Genomic DNA, 18278 nt, shown 5'->3' with positions numbered 1-18278 from the left:
TTTAAATGTTTGAATGTGGAAAGTGGTGCACTGGGACTTTGACATTTGCACCGTGTATATGTATTATATCATTTATTTTTATTTTTCAAATATTTTACATTTATATATTTGAATTCGGTCATATTGGGAGACTTGTTGTCACAATTTTGTAGTATTTGCACACCTATTTGCACAGTATTTAATTATTATAAGACAGTTTGTTAGCATTGGTTCATGCACGCATGGCATATAGGTATGCAAACTTCCCCCTAATCACAGGGATGCACTGAGACCCTGGGGAGGAAGGGTGTATACAAGGCATAGTATTCTTTGTATGGCATACAGTCATTCATTTCTTTGATTACTTATTTATGGGCCACAATCACGAATGCAATATGGAACAGTTAATTATTAGAGGTAGCGCAGCATCTATTTACGTTTTACTTCTGTATGCGTGTTGAACATTTTGATGAGAAAGTAAATATTGTATGTTATAATAATTCATCCCTCTTGATGTAATTTAATAGCATGTAATGACTTTTGTTTTTGCTAGTGCAATAGAAATAATGAGGGGAGAATTTTGTTGTACTGAACATTGTAAAGGACCAGTATACTAGGACAATTAATTGTTTAATCACATAATATTTTTCCTGTTAATGTGTACAAACATGACAAGTACAGACCAGGTAGTCAACTTAACATATCAGAAGAGGATTAATTAAACTGAAGTATGTTCATGATTTTCCTTTTAAAGTCATGGACTCTCAAATGGAGTTAAAAAAATAATGGACTACACCAACACAAGTGATGATACTGTGAGTCACAGGTTAGGGTGGAAAGGGCTTCTACCTTCTTAAGTATTCCAAAGAAGTTGAATGGTCTTTTGGGTCCCGGCGTGAGAGTGGCATCTACACAGATAAAGGAGTAATTCCCAAACGAGGTTTGATGAATATAATGAAAGGAACCTTCTTTTTGCCATCCTGAATATTTCCTGGAAAAAGAAGTTAAAACATTTTAAATAGCTGGAAATTCAGAAACATTCTCTGCTACCGAGCCCCTAATAAACTGTTCTATATTCTTCAACTACTGAAGTTAACCTGACCTGGGCTAAGAGCTAGTTCACACCAGATGAAGTCCAGTGCATTCTTTTCTGCATCAAAAAAGCATGCACAGTGTTTTACATGTACAGTGGGGATCGAAAGTTTGGGCACCCCAGCTAAAAATCTGTATTAATGTGCATAAAGAAGCCAAGGAAAGATGTAAAAATCTCCAAAAGGCATCAAATTACAGATTAGACATTCTTATAATATGTCAACAAAAGTTAGATTTTATTTACACTCATCATTTACACTTTCAAAATAACAGAAAACAAAAAAATGGCGTCTGCAAATGTTTGGGCACCCTGCAGAGTTAATATCTTGTACTGCCCCCTTTGGCAAGTATCACAGCTTGTAAACACTTGTAGCCAGCCAAGAGTCTTTCAATTCTTGTTTGTGGTATCTTTGCCCATTCTTCCTTACAAAAGTCTTCCAGTTCTTTGACATTTCTGGGCTGCCTGTCACGCACTGCTCTTTTAAGGTCTGTCCATAGATTTTCAATTATGTTGAGGTCAGGAGATTATGAAGGCCATGGCAAAACCTTCAGTTTACGCCTCTTGATGTAATCCCCCGTGGATTTCGAGGTGTGTTTAGGATCATTATCCATTTGTAGAAGCCATCCTCTCTTTAACTTCAGATTTTTCACAGATGGCATCAAGTTACCATCCAAAATTTGCTGAAATTTTATTGAATCCATTTTTCCTTCTACTCGTGAGATGTTCCCTGTGCCACTGGCTGCAACACAACCCCAAAGCATGATTGATCCAACCCCATGCTTAACAGTTGGACAGAGGTTCTTTTCATTAAATTCTGTGCCCCTTCTTCTCCAAACGTACCTTTGCTCATTCCGGCCAAAAAGTTCAATTTTAACCTCATCGGTCCACAGAACTTGTTTCCAAAATGCATCAGGCTTGTCTATATGTTCATTTGCAAAGTTCAAACGATGATTTTTGTGGTGAGGACGTAGAAGAGGTTTTCTTCTGATGACTCTTCCATGAAGACCATATTTGTACAAGTATCTCTTTATAGTGGAATAGTGTACCACAACTCCAGTGTCTGCCAGATCTTTCTGGAGGGATCGTGCAGTCAAACGTGGGTTTTGAATTGTTTTTCTCACAATCCTGCGAGCTGTTCTGTCTGATATTTTTCTTGGTCTTCCAGATCTTGCTTTAACTTCCACTGTTCCTGATGACTGCCATTTCTTAATTACATTCTGAACAGAGGATATTGACATCTGAAAACACTTTGCTATCTTCTTATAGCCTTCTCCAGCTTTGTGAGCGTCAACTATTTTCAGTTTCAGTTTTCTAGACAACTGCTTAGAAGAACCCATGGTGCTGATTGTTGGGGCAAGGTCAGATGAGTCTGGGCATTTAAAACCTTTGTGATTGACATCATCTGGTCTTCCCAGATGATGATTGAGAACAATCCATGACACTGGCAGGTCTCAGCTTTGCAAAGGGGGCAGTGCATGCTATAAATTCTACAGGGTGCCCAAACTTTTGCAGACGCCATTTTTTTGTTTTCTGTTATTTTGAAAGTGTAAATGATGGAAATAAAATCTAACTTTTGTTGACATATTATAAGAATGTCTAATCTGTAATTTGATGCCTTTTGGAGATTTTTACATCTTTCCTTGGCTTCTTTATGCACATTAATACAAATTTTTAGCTAGGGTGCCCAAACTTTCGATCCCCACTGTATATCAATGGCTCTAGTTCACGTCAGTTCCAGTCAGTTTCCGGTGCAGGAAAAACATTTTTTAAAACGATTTGTTAAACGTGTGCAAACAACACAAAAACAGCTCTGGCAGCGAACGGGATAAAGGATAAGTCCGACACTCCCCTTTCCTGACAAGCACCTAATCAGTGCTCATTACACTGCAAGGTCTCTCCCCTCCCTGCTAGTCCTGGAGTGTGGTGCTGGAGACAGGCAGGGAGGGGAGGAGGAGATAAACAACGCAATGTTCAAAATATTAAAACGTTTAAGTCACCATAAAGCCCCTTTTGTTTTTAAAAGCCCCAGACAGTACTTTAATAATCCACTTGCCTACCACACACTTATACCCCCTTCTTGCCCAGGCCAATTTTCAGCTCTGTCGCACTTTGAGTGACAATTGCGCAGTCATACAACACTGCACCCATATGAAATTTTTATAATTGTTTTCACACAAACAGAGCTTTCTTTTAGTGGTATGTCCTCACCGCTGGGGGTTTTATTTTTTGAGCTATAAACAAACTGATGGGCACTGGTAAGCTGGCACTGATATGCAACAATGATGGGCACTGATAGGCGGCACTGACTGGTGGCAGTGATGGGTGGCACTGGTGGGTGTCCCTGCTGGGAACCGATCATCGGTGCCGATCCCTCCTCTGACAATTGCCGGTTATCGGCAGTAATTGGTGGCACTGGTGGGTGTCACTGCTGGGAACCGATCATCAGTGAGGATCCCTCCTCTGACAATTGCCGGTTATTGGCAGTACTTTCCTCACCCTGTGACAGCGTGAGGAATGTGCAGCCGATAGCCGGCAACTGCATTTACCGGTGATCTGCTGTGTCATTGGACACGGCTGGTCACGAGGTAAAAGGCTGCTGTGATTGGCCTTTTACCACCTCACATGATCAGCTGTGTCCATAGGACACAGCAATCACAGAGATTGCAGGGGGTGCGCGGGAGGGCGCATTCTGGGAGGACGTCATATGACACCCTCCCAGAACTGGCCGGCCGCAGTGAAGCCGTCATTCGGCAAGTGGTTAAGCAGATTTAAATACGGTTTTGGTTCAAATATATTTTTTTTTTATCTTGACAAGCAGATTGGAACCCCAATTTAGTCCCTGGACAAGTCGTTTTTTAAAAAATGTCAACACCCCTGCATGCACCTTGCAGTGCTTGCAAGGACTGCAATAATCCTCATCTCGATTCCTTGTTCCTGCAGCGTTCTGCAAATCCTAGGGCAAGACTAATCTTAAGGCTTTGCTTGAAAAGAGATTAAACCTCACCCCACCTGATAGGTTCTTGTGGCTTAATTTCAACATAGGGAAAAAGCCTCGTCCAGCTTGGTCCTAGGATCAAAGAGCCTCCACAGGTAATGATTTGCAATTATTTTAGGCACTTGGAGGTTCCATATGATTTTACCATAGACAATGTTTAGGCTCATTAGATTCTCATACTGACCAGCAAATTGCTGTGAAAGAAGCAGTGCGATAATAACTGAATGATATAATACCCAATTAATCCTCTATATTTAGAATTTTATAATATATTTATATTTTATAATACATAAATCCTCCATATTTCTATATTGTATTAACCCTTGGAGGACCATCGTACGCCCCTTGAAGGTTAGGGACTGATGTGAATGTACAATATATATGTAAAGTGCTGCGTAAATTGATGGTGCTATATAAGTACCTGTAATAAAATAAAATGAAAGGAATATAGGGATGTAATTTCTGATTTCCTTCAAAAAATGTTAATTGCCTGGCTGCCATTTTGACTCTGCTTTCAACTACATCTGCTAAGCATGCAGAATATGAGTTATCAGATAAAGAAAGGTGCAGCGCTAAAAATAGACTGTTGAAATAAAGCACTCCATACAATATATAAAAAATATAAATCCATATGTAAAAATTAATAAATTAATGGTATGCCCATATAAGGTGACATAGTGCAAATCACATGTAAATATAATATATCCACAATATAGTGCTCCAAACTGTGACATATAAAAGTCCACAGAATATTAATAGTGAAACACAGACCAGACACAGGCCACAGTCATAAAAATAGTGCAACAAGAGCTAATACAACTACAGAGCCCATTCTGGAGGACAGTGGTGCTGCAGATAACCCAGGGGAAGGGGATCTCTCTGACCAGACCAGGCTGCTTATATCCTTAAGGGGACCTCCGGCTGACAACAATACTGTATACACAAATGCGTATTATGATTATGCATCTGGTGAGTGCGCAATCTTAACATATACTCTTGGCACATCACCTGACCATTAGAGGCATATGGATCACATTTTGGATGGATCTTCACTATTAATATTCTGCGGACTTTTAGATGTCATAGTTTGGAGTGGTGTTTTCCAGCACTATTACGTGCTCACAATTGTCACGTCAGTAGCACCAGGGGCGGACTGACAACTCATGGGGCCCCCGGGCAATAGGGGATCATGGGGCCCCTGTGTCCTTGTCCAAACTAAAAAAAGCCTATGAAAAAGGTACCAGGGGCATCTCATGGGGCCCCCTACTGACTCCGGGCCCTCGGGCAGTGCCTGAGTTTCCAAATGGTCAGTCCGCCCCTGAGTAGAACTATATTGTGGATATATTATATTTACACGTGATTTGCACTATGTGACCTTATATGGGCATACCATTAAATTTATTAATTTTTACATATGGATTTATATTTTTTATGTATTTATTGTATGTAGTGCTTTATTTCAACAGTATATTTTTAGTGCTGCAGCTTTCTTTATCTGCTTACTTTGGAGGTTAATTTTGGCTGCCTTTTTGGTGCAAGAGCAGCTTGCGGTATTTGAAGCTCGCATTTCTGCCTGTATTAGATTATGAATTATGTCTTACATACTTTACACTGAGTTTAGTCAGTGACTTAAAACACTTAAAGTGGAATTATACTGCATATGAGCAAACCAAAATACTATTTAATTCATTTTTAGTATTCAAAACAAACTCCCCTATCCAGCCATGTCTCTATGCTTTAATTTGTGGAGAATTCACTTTGAAAAACACCCCTAGCACTTCTGGCCACAGCCAACCTGAGCAAGGGCATTCATATAGAATTTATTTCCTGGAATCCATCTGCCCTTAGTTAAAAGAGAAGTTTGGGTTTTTTCCCCCAAAATTATACTTACCTAGGTGGATGCAGCATCACTCCAGAGTGCTGCATCTGTCCTCCGCTGTCTCTAAGTGTAAGAATAAGAACCCAGCGATCACATGACTACTGATCGCAGAGTTATCACTGCCATTTCAGAGAGAGAGAGAAAAAAAAATGTGTGTAAAAAATAAATAAAAAAATAAACAAAAACACCTAGATCAAGGTTTAATCTAGGTCTGTGCCAGGGTTAGTGTTTGGGTCAAGGTCAGGGTCAAATGGATTCTATTACTATTGTTTCTGGGCTGTACTACGGGTAAAAACAAATAATATACACACATGTGGTATCGCTGCAATCGTCAGGAGCAAGAGAAATTATTTTGGACTGTTCTTTGGTGGTAGGTTATGGTAGTAGCAAGAAATATTCATCTAAATTTAAAAAAATGTTTTTTTATTATTTTGGGCCTGTTTTCCTTTCGTAATAGAAATAAAAATTCAGGAGATATCCATTACCTTTTACCACTAAATGAAAGCCCCATTTGTCCTGTAAAAACAAGGTATAATCCAGCTGGATGCACAAAGAAGTTGTGATGATATGTACGGTTTTGCTAACACATGTCAAAGTTGCAAAATTGAGCTCAAGCGTTAAGATTTGTTTTACCCTTAGGTACGAAGGGGTAAAGCCTAACACCATGTATTCTGCCACTTTAAAAAGTTAATTTTGGCCAAGCTGGCCCAGACAAACTTTCCTTTTTAATTGCTGCTGCTGTCAAGGCTGTATACTGTAGACATAACAGAGTGTGCAATATTGTGTTCCAGCAGGAGTACAGAGACTTCTTGTTACATTTCCATTAAGAAATCAATCAGGGAGAGTGCTTCTCAGACTCACAGGAAGCTTTTCATTATCAGTGAATAGAAGACTTTCACTGATTGGCTGAGGTGGGTGTATGACATCATGGTCTCCACCTCAGGCAATCGGAGAAAGCCTTGTATTCACTAACAAAAATACAAGGATTCCTGTTAATATCAGAGAATCACTCTGGGTCAGTTCACACTAGAATGCACACACGTTCTCACATGGTCCAGTTTGATGACCCATTCATTTGAATAGGCTGCAAAATGCAATTGAATGTGGAAAAAGTACCATCTGTGACGATCGCAGCGTCAGACCCTAGCCAATCTCACCAAACTCGTGACCGAAGGACTAGCCAATCTAAAACCGCGCTGTCACGTGCGTAACAATGCCACGCCCAGCTGCACCCTGCACAAAGATTTTCCAGCTAACGGACCACAATCTGTGTACTTGCAGCCTGGGAGCGATTGTTACTGGGTCAGGTTAATTACGCAATTAACCCTTCACACTGCCACCACCTCCTTTTTGTACAGAAAAAGAGGAAACCCGGCAACATCAGCAATAACACTATGGTGTTTGCAAAAGCGTCGGTATACCACTGTCACCACAGGCAGATATACAGTTGTGGCCAAAATTATTCAACCCCCACTGAAATTGAGTGTTTTGGCCAGTTTGACATTGCTTTTGATCATTCAGTCATCTTGCTTACATTTACATTAAAGAGGCACTTGTAGGTCAGACAAATATAACATAACAGTTATAATGAAATAACCACAAATGTCTTTTCTGTGCTCACAGCATTATCAGTTTTATTCAACCCCCAAGTGACATTCAATCTTAGTACTTAGTACAGCATCCTTTTACAGTTATAACAGCTTTTAAACGTGAAGCATAGCTTGACACAAGTGTCTTGCAGCGATCTACGGGTATCTTCGCCCATTCTTCATGGGCAAAGGCCTCCAGTTCAGTCACATTCTTAGGCTTGCGCACTGCAACTGCTTTCTTTAAGTCCCACCAGAGGTTCTCAATCGGATTTAAGTCTGGTGACTGCGATGGCCACTCCAAAATGTTCCAGCCTTTCCTCTGCAACCATGCTCTAGTGGACTTGGAGGTATGCTTGGGATCATTGTCCTGTTGAAAGGTCCAACGTCTCCCAAGCCTCAGGTGTGTGACGGACTGCATCACGTTTCCATCCAATATCTCCTGGTACTGAAGAGAATTCATGGTACCTTGCACACGCTGAAGCTTCCCTGTACCTGCAGAAGCAAAACAGCCCCAAAGCATGATTGACCCTCCACCATGCTTCACAGTAGGCAAGGTGTTCTTTTCATCATAGGCCTTGTTCTTCCTCCTCCAAACATAGCGTTGATCCATGGGCCCAAACAGTTCTAATTTTGTTTCATCAGTCCACAGAACACTATCCCACAACTTTTGTGGTTTGTCCACATGGCTTTTGGCATACTGCAGTCGACTCTTCTTATTCTTTGGAGACAGCAAGGGGGTACGCCTGGGAGTTCTGGCACGGAGGCCTTCATTACGCAGTGTGCGTCTTATTGTCTGGGCTGAAACTTCTGTACCCACATCTGACAAATCTTTTCTCAGTTCCTCAGCAGTCACACGGGGACTTCTCTCCACTCTACGCTTCAGGTAGCGCACAGCAGTCGAAGTCAGCATCTTCTTTCTGCCACGACCAGGTAGCGTTTCAACAGTGCCCTTTGCCTTGAATTTGCGAATGATGCTTCCTAAGGTGTCTCTTGGTATGTTTAACATCTTTGCAATCTTCTTATAGCCATTGCCCTTCCTGTGAAGAGAAATCACCTCTTCTCTTGTCTTCCTGGACCATTCTCTTGCCTTCACCATGTTTGTAACCACACCAGTAAATGTCTAGAAGGAGCTGAGTATCACAGTCATTTTAAAGCTGCCTAATTGGTGCTTATTATGCTTGATTGCTGCTCGGTGACATCCACAGGTGTTTTCAATACCTGATGGAAAGCACCTGTATGAACCTCTGTTCTTCAGAGTGGTAGTCTTTAAGGGGTTGAATAATTGTGGCAATGAAGAAACCACATAAGAACCATTTACTACTGTATTACATAAACAATTGATGTCATTTTAGTTGCATTTGGGTAGTTACAACGTCCTTGTAGGATTTGATTCTGAATACAATTCCAAATGTACACTATAGTCCCTAAACCCCTTTACAGCATTGGGGGTTGAATAATTTTGGCCACAACTGTATATTGAAGTTTAAAACACACATAGTAGCGCTCTTCATAGGCAGGGGTTCTTAGTTTGCATTATAGAGCTGTAAAAACAGTTCAACGCTTTCAGAAAGTAAGATTTATTACTAAAAGTTCAAAAGGGTGCAATAAAAATATTTACAGAAAAAGATGTAGCCTATATATATATATATATATATATATATATATATATATATATATATATATATATATATAAATTTACAGAGAGCAATAACACAGCAAATAGATAGCAGAAAGGAATTTAGATAAAAGTACTTGCCAAAAGCCTTGGTTTAAGCAGCTTTCAAGTTTCGGAGCAAAAGGGACATCTCCCAGAGTTGGTTCCAATGTTACAAGGGAGAATCTTCAACTTAGTTTGACTCAGCTTAGCTTAACTCCAAGCATAACAGCCTTTTTCTAGGATCTCAGCAGGGTGTCTCCCTGAAGCAGAGAACCAATCACCTCATTTGGGGAAGGAGTTGTAGGCGGGGAGCTCAGGCTCTGACCAAAGCCCTCACAAATTATACTATGGTCCATAACTTACTCTTGGTGCATTTAGCAGCCTTGCCACTAGTAGATTAATACGCAGAATCATCTGCTGAACGTCTAGATATGAAATATGACATACCTGCTGGAATGGTTTAGGAGATATAATTTTCTGCTCTCCTGTTGATGCCAGCTAGGGGATGTAATATATCAGATGACTTGTATTAACAAGACCGATCTGAATATATGCTGGTTTTTATGTATGTCTTTCATAGTCCAAGATATGTAATCATAGGGGAAAAGGGGATGTTTAAATGTGAGTCTGTTTTATGACTACCTGGAATGTCTTTGAGCTCAGTGAAGGACTTGGTTTATGGTTTTACAATCCCTCTCCAAGCAGAGTCTTGCAGGCATCTGGGGGCCAGGCTAATTGGGGTTTATAGCCATGAGCTCTCCAGCTGGGCCTTGATGCCTTTGATCTCTGCATCAAACAGACCACATGTCACTCAACAGAGAGGGAGGGGGGATATGAGGGAAGCTGATTTGGGAGTAGAAAATGATAGAAGATGGAGGCCTCTGCCAAAATGGAGGTTTGCATCCATCTCTGTGTGCACGTTTGCTACACCATCTCTACTTTTTTACAATGCACTTCACCAAATGGCAAGGTACTGAGTACCATGTAATTTCATACCTGCAAACGTGCTGTGTTTGCGAGATGTGATTGGGTTACCATTAACAATTATTTGCCACCTGTATGCATCTCACAATGAAAACACATTCATCTGCAGAACAGGAAACAAAACACGGCTTTCTCACACCACGCTTTGGTGTGAATGGACCCTCAGCTCAACTCTATTTTGTTCTGGAAGCAGACGGAGGTCTTCGTACTGCTGTTGGAACACGGCTCTATTAATTGCATATAGCTGATGCTACATGCAGTCTATACAATACCAACAGCAACTGCTGCAGCAAGGCATGTTGAGATGATAAAAGAACAATTTGGACAACAATAGTGCCAAGGCTGTGAACTTTTGAGGATGAATTGCTCCACAGAGTCTGCAGCTTCAGAGGCTAGTGAGGACATATTTTAAAAGTTTTTTTAATGGCTTTACTTGAATGTCCAGAGCCTGTACACAGGTTCATCTTGAGGTAACCACTGAACCAACTAAAAATGTGTTCACTCTAAATATTATTTTATTTCTTTTTATTCAAATTCTAAAAAAAGAAAAACAAAAGGGTAGGTATAATGCTGTATTTTCCCCACATACCCCAATGGTTCCTTCTTATTTCTGGGTTCTGTACCTGTAGTAATTTTTGGTGCTGCTCAGGTGTGCAATGTTAAATGAATCTGCATTGAAGAAAGGAAAAGAAAAAAAGGATTCAGTCAATAAGTAATAGAGATATGAAAACAGCTTTTGATACTTTTATCCTCTACACTCCTTTTTATGACTGCTTGGTATATTTTCCTTCAGTTCCTGTTCTATAAACAACACTGTCACTAGGACAGGAAGTAATGAGAAAAGTATCAATTCAAAGAGGATGACAATAAAAAATGATTTTTTAATTTTTTTGTTTGAGTGGGAAGGTCTAGAACCCCCATCACCTTTTACTGCAACATGGGAGTTAAGCACTAAAAGGTGTATGACCTACCAAAATGTAAAGAAATCATTCCATGTCCATAAACTACCCACATATTTTTCTTTCTTTTTTTTTTTTTAACATTTATTTACTTGGTTCTCTCAACTCCTTTTAATGTTTACTCCCTTTACTAGATATCAGGGTAGAAAGAAAATCCTGTGTACTCTGCATCAGATAATACATACAAGGATAATAAACCTGACCCTGGTAGAGATTTCCTCTCACTTGCTATGCTATCACCATCATCTCTCCAATGGGGCCACAAACTACTATGAAAACCTTTTTGTCCTCCCAAAAAAACAAACACATACAACTATCCAGAGTTAGCCTTTAATGTACCAGACATCTCACCACACAGTAATTGAGTGTCACAAGCTCATTATATACAAAAAGAAAAAAAAACAAAAAAACTAAAAACTAAAAATAGTCAAATATTTTGTATTGACACTGGAAAAGGAAATGAGAGGACTCTCCAACTGAAACACTAAAGTGAGATGCAAAAAATGCACGTTTATAAACTGATGTTATGTATCCTCTTTAGGAGGTTTGTCAGAAATATTTACATCATTAATAACATGCAAATAAATAGTCTGATCACGTTTTGTTTTTATTTGCACAGCATGCTGTGCTTTCTGAAAAAGAAAGCTTGAAACTAGGTTCCGCACTTTTGCAATTGCTCTTTAAGCTATAAAATCCACTTCTAGCAGTGTGGAAAGAGGGTATGTAGCTACAGTGGATATAAAAAGTCTACATACCCCTGTTAAAATGTCAGGTATCCGTGATGTAAAAAAACGAGACAGAGAAATAATTTCAGAACTTTTTTCACCTTTAATGTGACCTATAAACTGTACAACTCAATTGAAAAACAAACTGAAATCTTTTTTTTTGGGGGGGGGGGGGTTAAGTAAACCTAAAAAACTAAAATAATGCAGTTGCATAAGTGTGCAACTCTCTTATAACTGGGGATGTAGCTGTGTTCAGAATTAAGCAATCACATTCAAAGCCATGTTAAATAGGAGTCAGTACACACCTGCCATCATTTTTAAAGTGCCTCTGATTAACACCAATTAAAGTTCAGATGTTTTAGTAGGTCTTTCCTGACATTTTCTTAGTCACATCCTACAGCAAAAGCCATGGTTCACAGAGAGCTTCCAAAGCATCACAGGGATCTCATTGTTAAAAGGTATCAGTCAGGAGAAGGGTACAAGAGACTTTCCAAAGCATTAGATATACCATGGAACACAGTGAAGACAGTCATCAAGTAGAGAACATATTGCACAACAGAGACATTACCAAGAACTGGATGTCCCTCCAAAATTGATGAAAAGACGAGAAAAAAAAACTGGTCTGGGAGGTTGACAAGAGGCCTACAGCAACATGAAAGGAGCTGCAGGAATATCTGGCAAGTACTGGCTACGTGGTACACGTGACAACAATCTCCCGTATTCTTCATATGTCTGGGCTATGGGGTAGAGTGGCAAGAAGGAAGCCCTTTTTTACAAAGAAAAATATCCAAGCCCTGTTAAATTTGCAAAAACACATCTGAAGTCTCCCAAAAGCATGTGGGAAAATGTGTTCTGGTCTGATGAAACCAAGCTTGAACTTTTTGGCCATAATTCTAAAAGATATGTTTGGTGCAAAAACAACACTGAACATCACCAAAAGAACACCATACCCACAGTGAAGCATGGTGGAGGCAGCATCATGCTTTGGGGCTGTTTTTCTTCAGCTTTAACTGGGGCCTTAGTCAAGGTAGAGGGAATTAGGAAAAGTTCCAAATACCAGTCAATATTGGCACAAAACCTTCAGGCTTCTGCTACAAAGCTGAACATGAAGAGGAACTTCATCTTTCAGCATAAAAACAACCCAAAGCATACATCCAAATTTATAAAGGAATGGCTTCACTAGAAGATTAAAGTTTTGGAATGGCCCAGCAAGATCCCAGACCTGAAACCGAAAACATCTGTGGGTCGATCTGAAGAAGGCTGTGCACAGGAGATGCCCGCGCAATCTGACAGATTTGGAGTGGTTTTGCAAGGAAGAGTGGGCAAATATTGCCAAGTCAAGATGTGCCATGCTGATAGACTCATACCCAAAAAGACTGAGTGCTGTAATAAAATCCAAAAGGTGCTTCAACAAAGTATTCGTTTAATGGTGTGCACACTTATGCAACCATATTAATTTTAGTTTCTTATTTTTACTTCCCTTCACCTAAAATATTTCAGTTTGTTGTTCAACTGAGTTGTACCATTTAAAGGTTAAATTAAAAAGTGGAAAAAGTTCTGAAATTATTTTTCTGTCTCATTTTTTTACATCACAGAAACCTGAAATTTTAACAGGGGTGTGTAGACTTTTTATATCCACCGTATGCTAAATCATTCAAATGCTATTTAGGTAGTACTCAAGCTATTCATGTCTTCATGTCTATTCACAGCACAGCACAGTACTAAATCACCCTTCTCAAATTAGCTTTGCACAAGTTGCATTATTTCATATTTACAGTACTTTGAAAACATTTTAAACTGGTAAAAAAAGAAAAGGTTAATCCTTGAACATAATTCATAAAGAAAACACACTATGACACTAAAGATTTTCTATATTTGAGAATTTACTTTAAATGAAAATCCCCTGCATGTGCTCATGGAATAATGCCCAACTAGTCTAGCCTTTATACAGCTTATCACACACCACATTCTACTTGCAGGAAATCTGATAAAATAACTAAAACATCACATCTCAAACTACTGCCCTGTGTGCCAGCAGGAGTGCATTGCTCTTTTATGTAGGGCTCCAAGCAAGCAAGAGATTTCCACTGAAATTGGTAATCCTCAATGAAAGAATGCAACAATCTCCTACCATGATTTCCACGAATGTCAACCCATACTGTTTTCTCCAGAATCTGAGACTTCTTCAAAACAGATCTGTAAATTTGCCACTCTTCCTCAAATTGGTCCGACCCCATTTTATCTTTGGATTTGCCATCTGTTAGATCGCCTTGAAACAAGTACAAAGTCAGCAGTTATTACAATTCTAAACACATAAGCTTAAAATCTACACAGAACTTTATCGTAGTTTTTTTTTTTTTTTCACAAGTGAACTCCAGGCACAGGAAGACCTATGTTATCCACACCAAGTGTCACATTCTTAGGCTGGCCATACATTATACAATTTTCTTGAGATTTTTGGTTTAGATTTACCAAAAACCATATAATAAGAGGTCAAACCTAAACAACACTTTCAATTGTATCCAATTAGGCAGACCCTTGCACTACATAGCTGAAGGTAAATCTAAAAGAAATTGGGCAGAAATTGGACAGAAAATTGTATAGTGTATGGCCAACCTTAATTCACTCCCTGTGGTGTAGAATGCTGAGAAATCTAGCCCTGACAGCCATAGCAATGTCACACAAAAGGTGAAGTCAAGAGAGAGAATATATACTTTCACACTATTGTGATGGTTATAGTGTATGGCCACTGCAAAAGAGCATAGAACCGCCATTTCTATGAGAAATTAAGTGCATTAAAACATATATTTTTTTATTTTTTTTTGTGACAGGACAAATCTCTGTCACTGTGTGAAGATATGAAAATGTGACACAGGATTTGCAGCTAGGGTTACTGCAAAGTTCCAGATTGTGGTTTCGGAGCAGAGAAAGCGGTGTTTTGACTTTCTCTGGATTCTGTATTGGAACTTTCAATTATGTGTCTGGGTTTTTCCAGATGCCTGCAATCTGTCTGAGTGCACAGGTGTGCAGGGTCATTATATATACACGCACAGGTCTGCAGAAAGCTCAGGGCTCCCATTCTGGAGACCGCTTCCAGTGGGGGAGACAAAAGGTCTCATTGAGGGGTCAGAGGTCCCAGCCGAAAGCCAAAAGACAGAGGTCTCAGTTCCAGGAGAACCCCAATCCATAGGTGGGCCGTGCAGCAGGGCGCTGTGACTAAAGGATAGAGAGCCAGGTATCCAGGAGAGAGGTACTGCAATGAAAGGTGAATGAGCTTATGAGCCAGGTGGCTTGGCATTTTCCAGTGTTTGTCTTTTTTGCTGAAGCTGAAGAAGATCCCCTGTGTGGGAAGTTATGTGCTTGTGGAATTTTGGTTTCTTTTAAATAAAAGTGGGCTACCAGGTCCCTAAAAATAGTTCCTGTCTGCATTGGACTCACTATATAGATGCATTTACCATGAGAGCCAGCTACCCCATGTCACAATATACAGTCATGGCCAAAAATATTGATACCCCTGCTTTGTTTCCAGATAGATAATGCACCACTTCGCCAAGAAATATGTTGCAATTACAAATGTTTAGGCACAAATGTTTAATTGCATTCCAAATTTGTGATGCTCCTGAAATTTATAATTAAACTAACCTGTATCAATTAACAGGTGCTGAAAATATAGAAATCACACCAACAACCAGTTAAAATGGTGAAAAATTTACTCAACCTTTCTGTTGTGTGTCACATAGAGCAGTGTTTCTCAACCTTTTCTCATTCAAGGCACCCTTTAAAATTATGGACAGTCGCGAAGCACCCTTTAAAATGATGGACAATCTTGAGGCATAACATTCTAAAATATGAAAAATTATTCCAAAGGTTTTAAACAGAGCATCCAGAAAGTATTCAGAGCGCTTAACTTTTGCCACATGTTATGTTACAGCCTTATTCCAAAATGGATTAAATTTATTTTTTTTACTCAACATTCTACAAACAATACCCCATAATGACAACGTCAAAGAAGTTTGTTTTGAAATCTTTGCAATTTATTAAAAATAAAAAAAATACATGTACATAAGTACTCACAGCCTTTGCTCAATACTTTGTTGAAGCACCTTTAGCACCAATTACAGCCTCAAGTCGATTTGAGTACGATGCTACAAGCTTGGCACATCTAGTTTTTGGCAATTTCTCCCATTCTTCTTTGCAGTACCTCTCAAGCTCCATCAGGTTGGATGGGGAGTATCGGTGCACAGCCATTTTCAGATCTCTCCAGAAATGTTCAAATCGGGTTCAAGTCAGGACTCTGGCTGGGCCACTCCAGGACATTCACAGAGTTGGCCCGTAGCCGCTCCTTCGTTATGTGGGCTGTGTGCTTAGGGTCGTATTCCTGTGGAAAGATGAACCGTCGCCCCAGTCTAAGATCCAGAGTGCCCTGGAAGAGGTTTTCAACAAGCATGTCTCTTGTACATTGCTGCATTCATCTTTTCTTTGATCCTGACTAGTCTTCCAGTTCCTGCTGCTGAAAAACATCCCCACAGCATGATGCTGCCACCACCATGCTTCACTCTAGGGATGGTATTGGCCAGGTGGTGAGCTGTGCCCAATTTCCTCCAGACATGACGCTTGGCATTAAGGCCTGACTAGATCCTGACTAGTCTTCCAGTTCCTGCTGCTGAAAAACATCCCCAGAGCATGATGCTGCAACCACTGTGCTTCACTGTAGGGATGGGATTGGCCAGGTGGTGAGCTGTGCCCGATTTCCTCCAGACATGACGCTTGGCATTCAGGCCAAAGAGTTCAATTTTTGTTTCGTCAGAACAGAGTGTTTTGTTTCTCATGGTCTGAGTGTCCCTCAGTTGCCTGCTGGAATACTCTAGGCGGGCTGCTATTTGCCTTTTACTGAGGAGTGGCTTTTGTCTGGCCATTCTACCATACAGGCCTATGAAGAATGGAGTGCTGTGGAGTGGAGCGCTGCAGAGATGGTTGTTCTTCTGGAACGTTCTCCTCTCTCCACAGAGAAATGCTGGAGCTCTTTCAGAGTGACCATTGATTGCTTGGTTACCTTCCTGGCTAAGGCCCTTCTCCCTCGATTGCTCATTTTGGCCAGGCGGCCTGCTCTAGGAAGATTCCTGGTGATTCCAAACTTCTTCCACTTATGGATGATGGAAGCCACTGTGCTCATTGGGACCTTCAATGCTGTAGAAATTTTTCTGTACCCTTCCCTAGACCTGTGCAGTGATACAATCCTGTCTCGGTGGTCTACAGACAATTCCTTGGACTTCATGGCTTGGTTTGTGCTTTTACATGCACTGTTAACTGTGGGACCTTGTATAGACAGGTTTATACCTTTCCTAATCAAGTCCAATCAACTGAACTTCCCACAGGTGGACTTCAATCAAATTGTGGAAACATCTCAAAGATGATCAGTGGGAACAGGATGCACCAGAGCTCAATTTTGAGTGTCGTGGCAAAGGCTGTGAATACTTATGTACATGTGTTTTTTTTTTTTTTAAATAAATTGCAAAGATTTCAAAACCAACTTCTTCCACGTTGTCATTACGAGGTATTGTTTGTAGAATGTTGAGGAAAAAATTTATTTTATACATTTTGGAATAAGGCTGCAACATAACAAAATGTGGCAAAAGTTAAGCGCTGTGAGTACTTTCTGGATGCACTGTACATTGCAGCAACATCCACACATGTAGGGCACCAAACATTAAAGGCAAATTATTCTTCCAAAGAAAATACACTTTTGCACACTGGTACTGACTAGTATTCCAGTGTTTCTCTTCTCCCTCAGTTTTTTTCCATCACTGAGCTAATGTTACCCCAGCAATGACGGAGAAGGGCAGGGGAGGGTCAAACTAGGATGCTGTGCAGGCAGCTGACATCCTCCTTATCAATTGATGATGTCATTGGTTGTGAGGACGCCAGCGCGTAGAAAATCGTAATGGTGCATAATGAAAACCTTTGACTTTGTGCAATTAAAAAGGCAGGTTTGTTCCACCCGCTGGATTGTATACCAGTTTTGGGCAATTTTTATACATTTTGCCAAGGCACCCCAGAAGAAACCTCAAGGCACCCTGGTAGAGAAAGGCTGGCATAGAGCATGGAGAAGAGAGAGCAGCAAAGAATTGTCTGAGAATATAAATTGTGGAAAAGCATGGATTATCTCAAGGTTACAAGTCCATCTCCAAAGATAATGTTCTTGTGTCCACTGCGCAACATTGTCAAGATGTTTACAGCCCATGGCACTGTAGCTAATCTCCTTGGACGTGGATGAAAGAGAAAAAAAATGATTAAAAGATTGTAATGAAGGATTGTTCGAACGGTGGATAAAGAAACTTGATCAACTTCCAGACAAATTCAAGATGACCTTCAGGAACAGGGTACAACTGTGTCAGTTCGCACTATTCATCGCAATCCG

At 40.1% G+C, this 18278-nt stretch overlaps 1 protein-coding gene across 2 annotated transcripts in view; it reads right to left on the bottom strand.

Moving 5' to 3' along the window:
- TMEM62 (transmembrane protein 62) overlaps window positions 1-18278 on the bottom strand; it is a 123289-nt gene that overhangs the window by 52869 nt on the left and 52142 nt on the right. For both annotated transcript variants that reach the window (XM_089686887.1, XM_089686888.1), the window contains 3 exons: window positions 13992-14129; window positions 10800-10845; window positions 829-970 (listed from right to left, as the gene is read on the bottom strand). In XM_089686887.1, the coding sequence (XP_089543013.1) occupies window positions 829-970; window positions 10800-10845; window positions 13992-14129 (326 nt within the window). The remainder of the gene's footprint in view (window positions 1-828; window positions 971-10799; window positions 10846-13991; window positions 14130-18278) is intronic.

This window comes from Staurois parvus, unplaced genomic scaffold (genome assembly GCF_062004578.1).
Source record: "Staurois parvus isolate SC_StPar_1 unplaced genomic scaffold, SC_StPar_1.0 ptg000414l, whole genome shotgun sequence".
In the NCBI taxonomy this organism is placed as follows: Eukaryota; Metazoa; Chordata; class Amphibia; order Anura; family Ranidae; genus Staurois; species Staurois parvus.
Note: the sequence above shows the minus strand (reverse complement) of the source record. Positions and strands in the feature narration are given on the sequence as shown.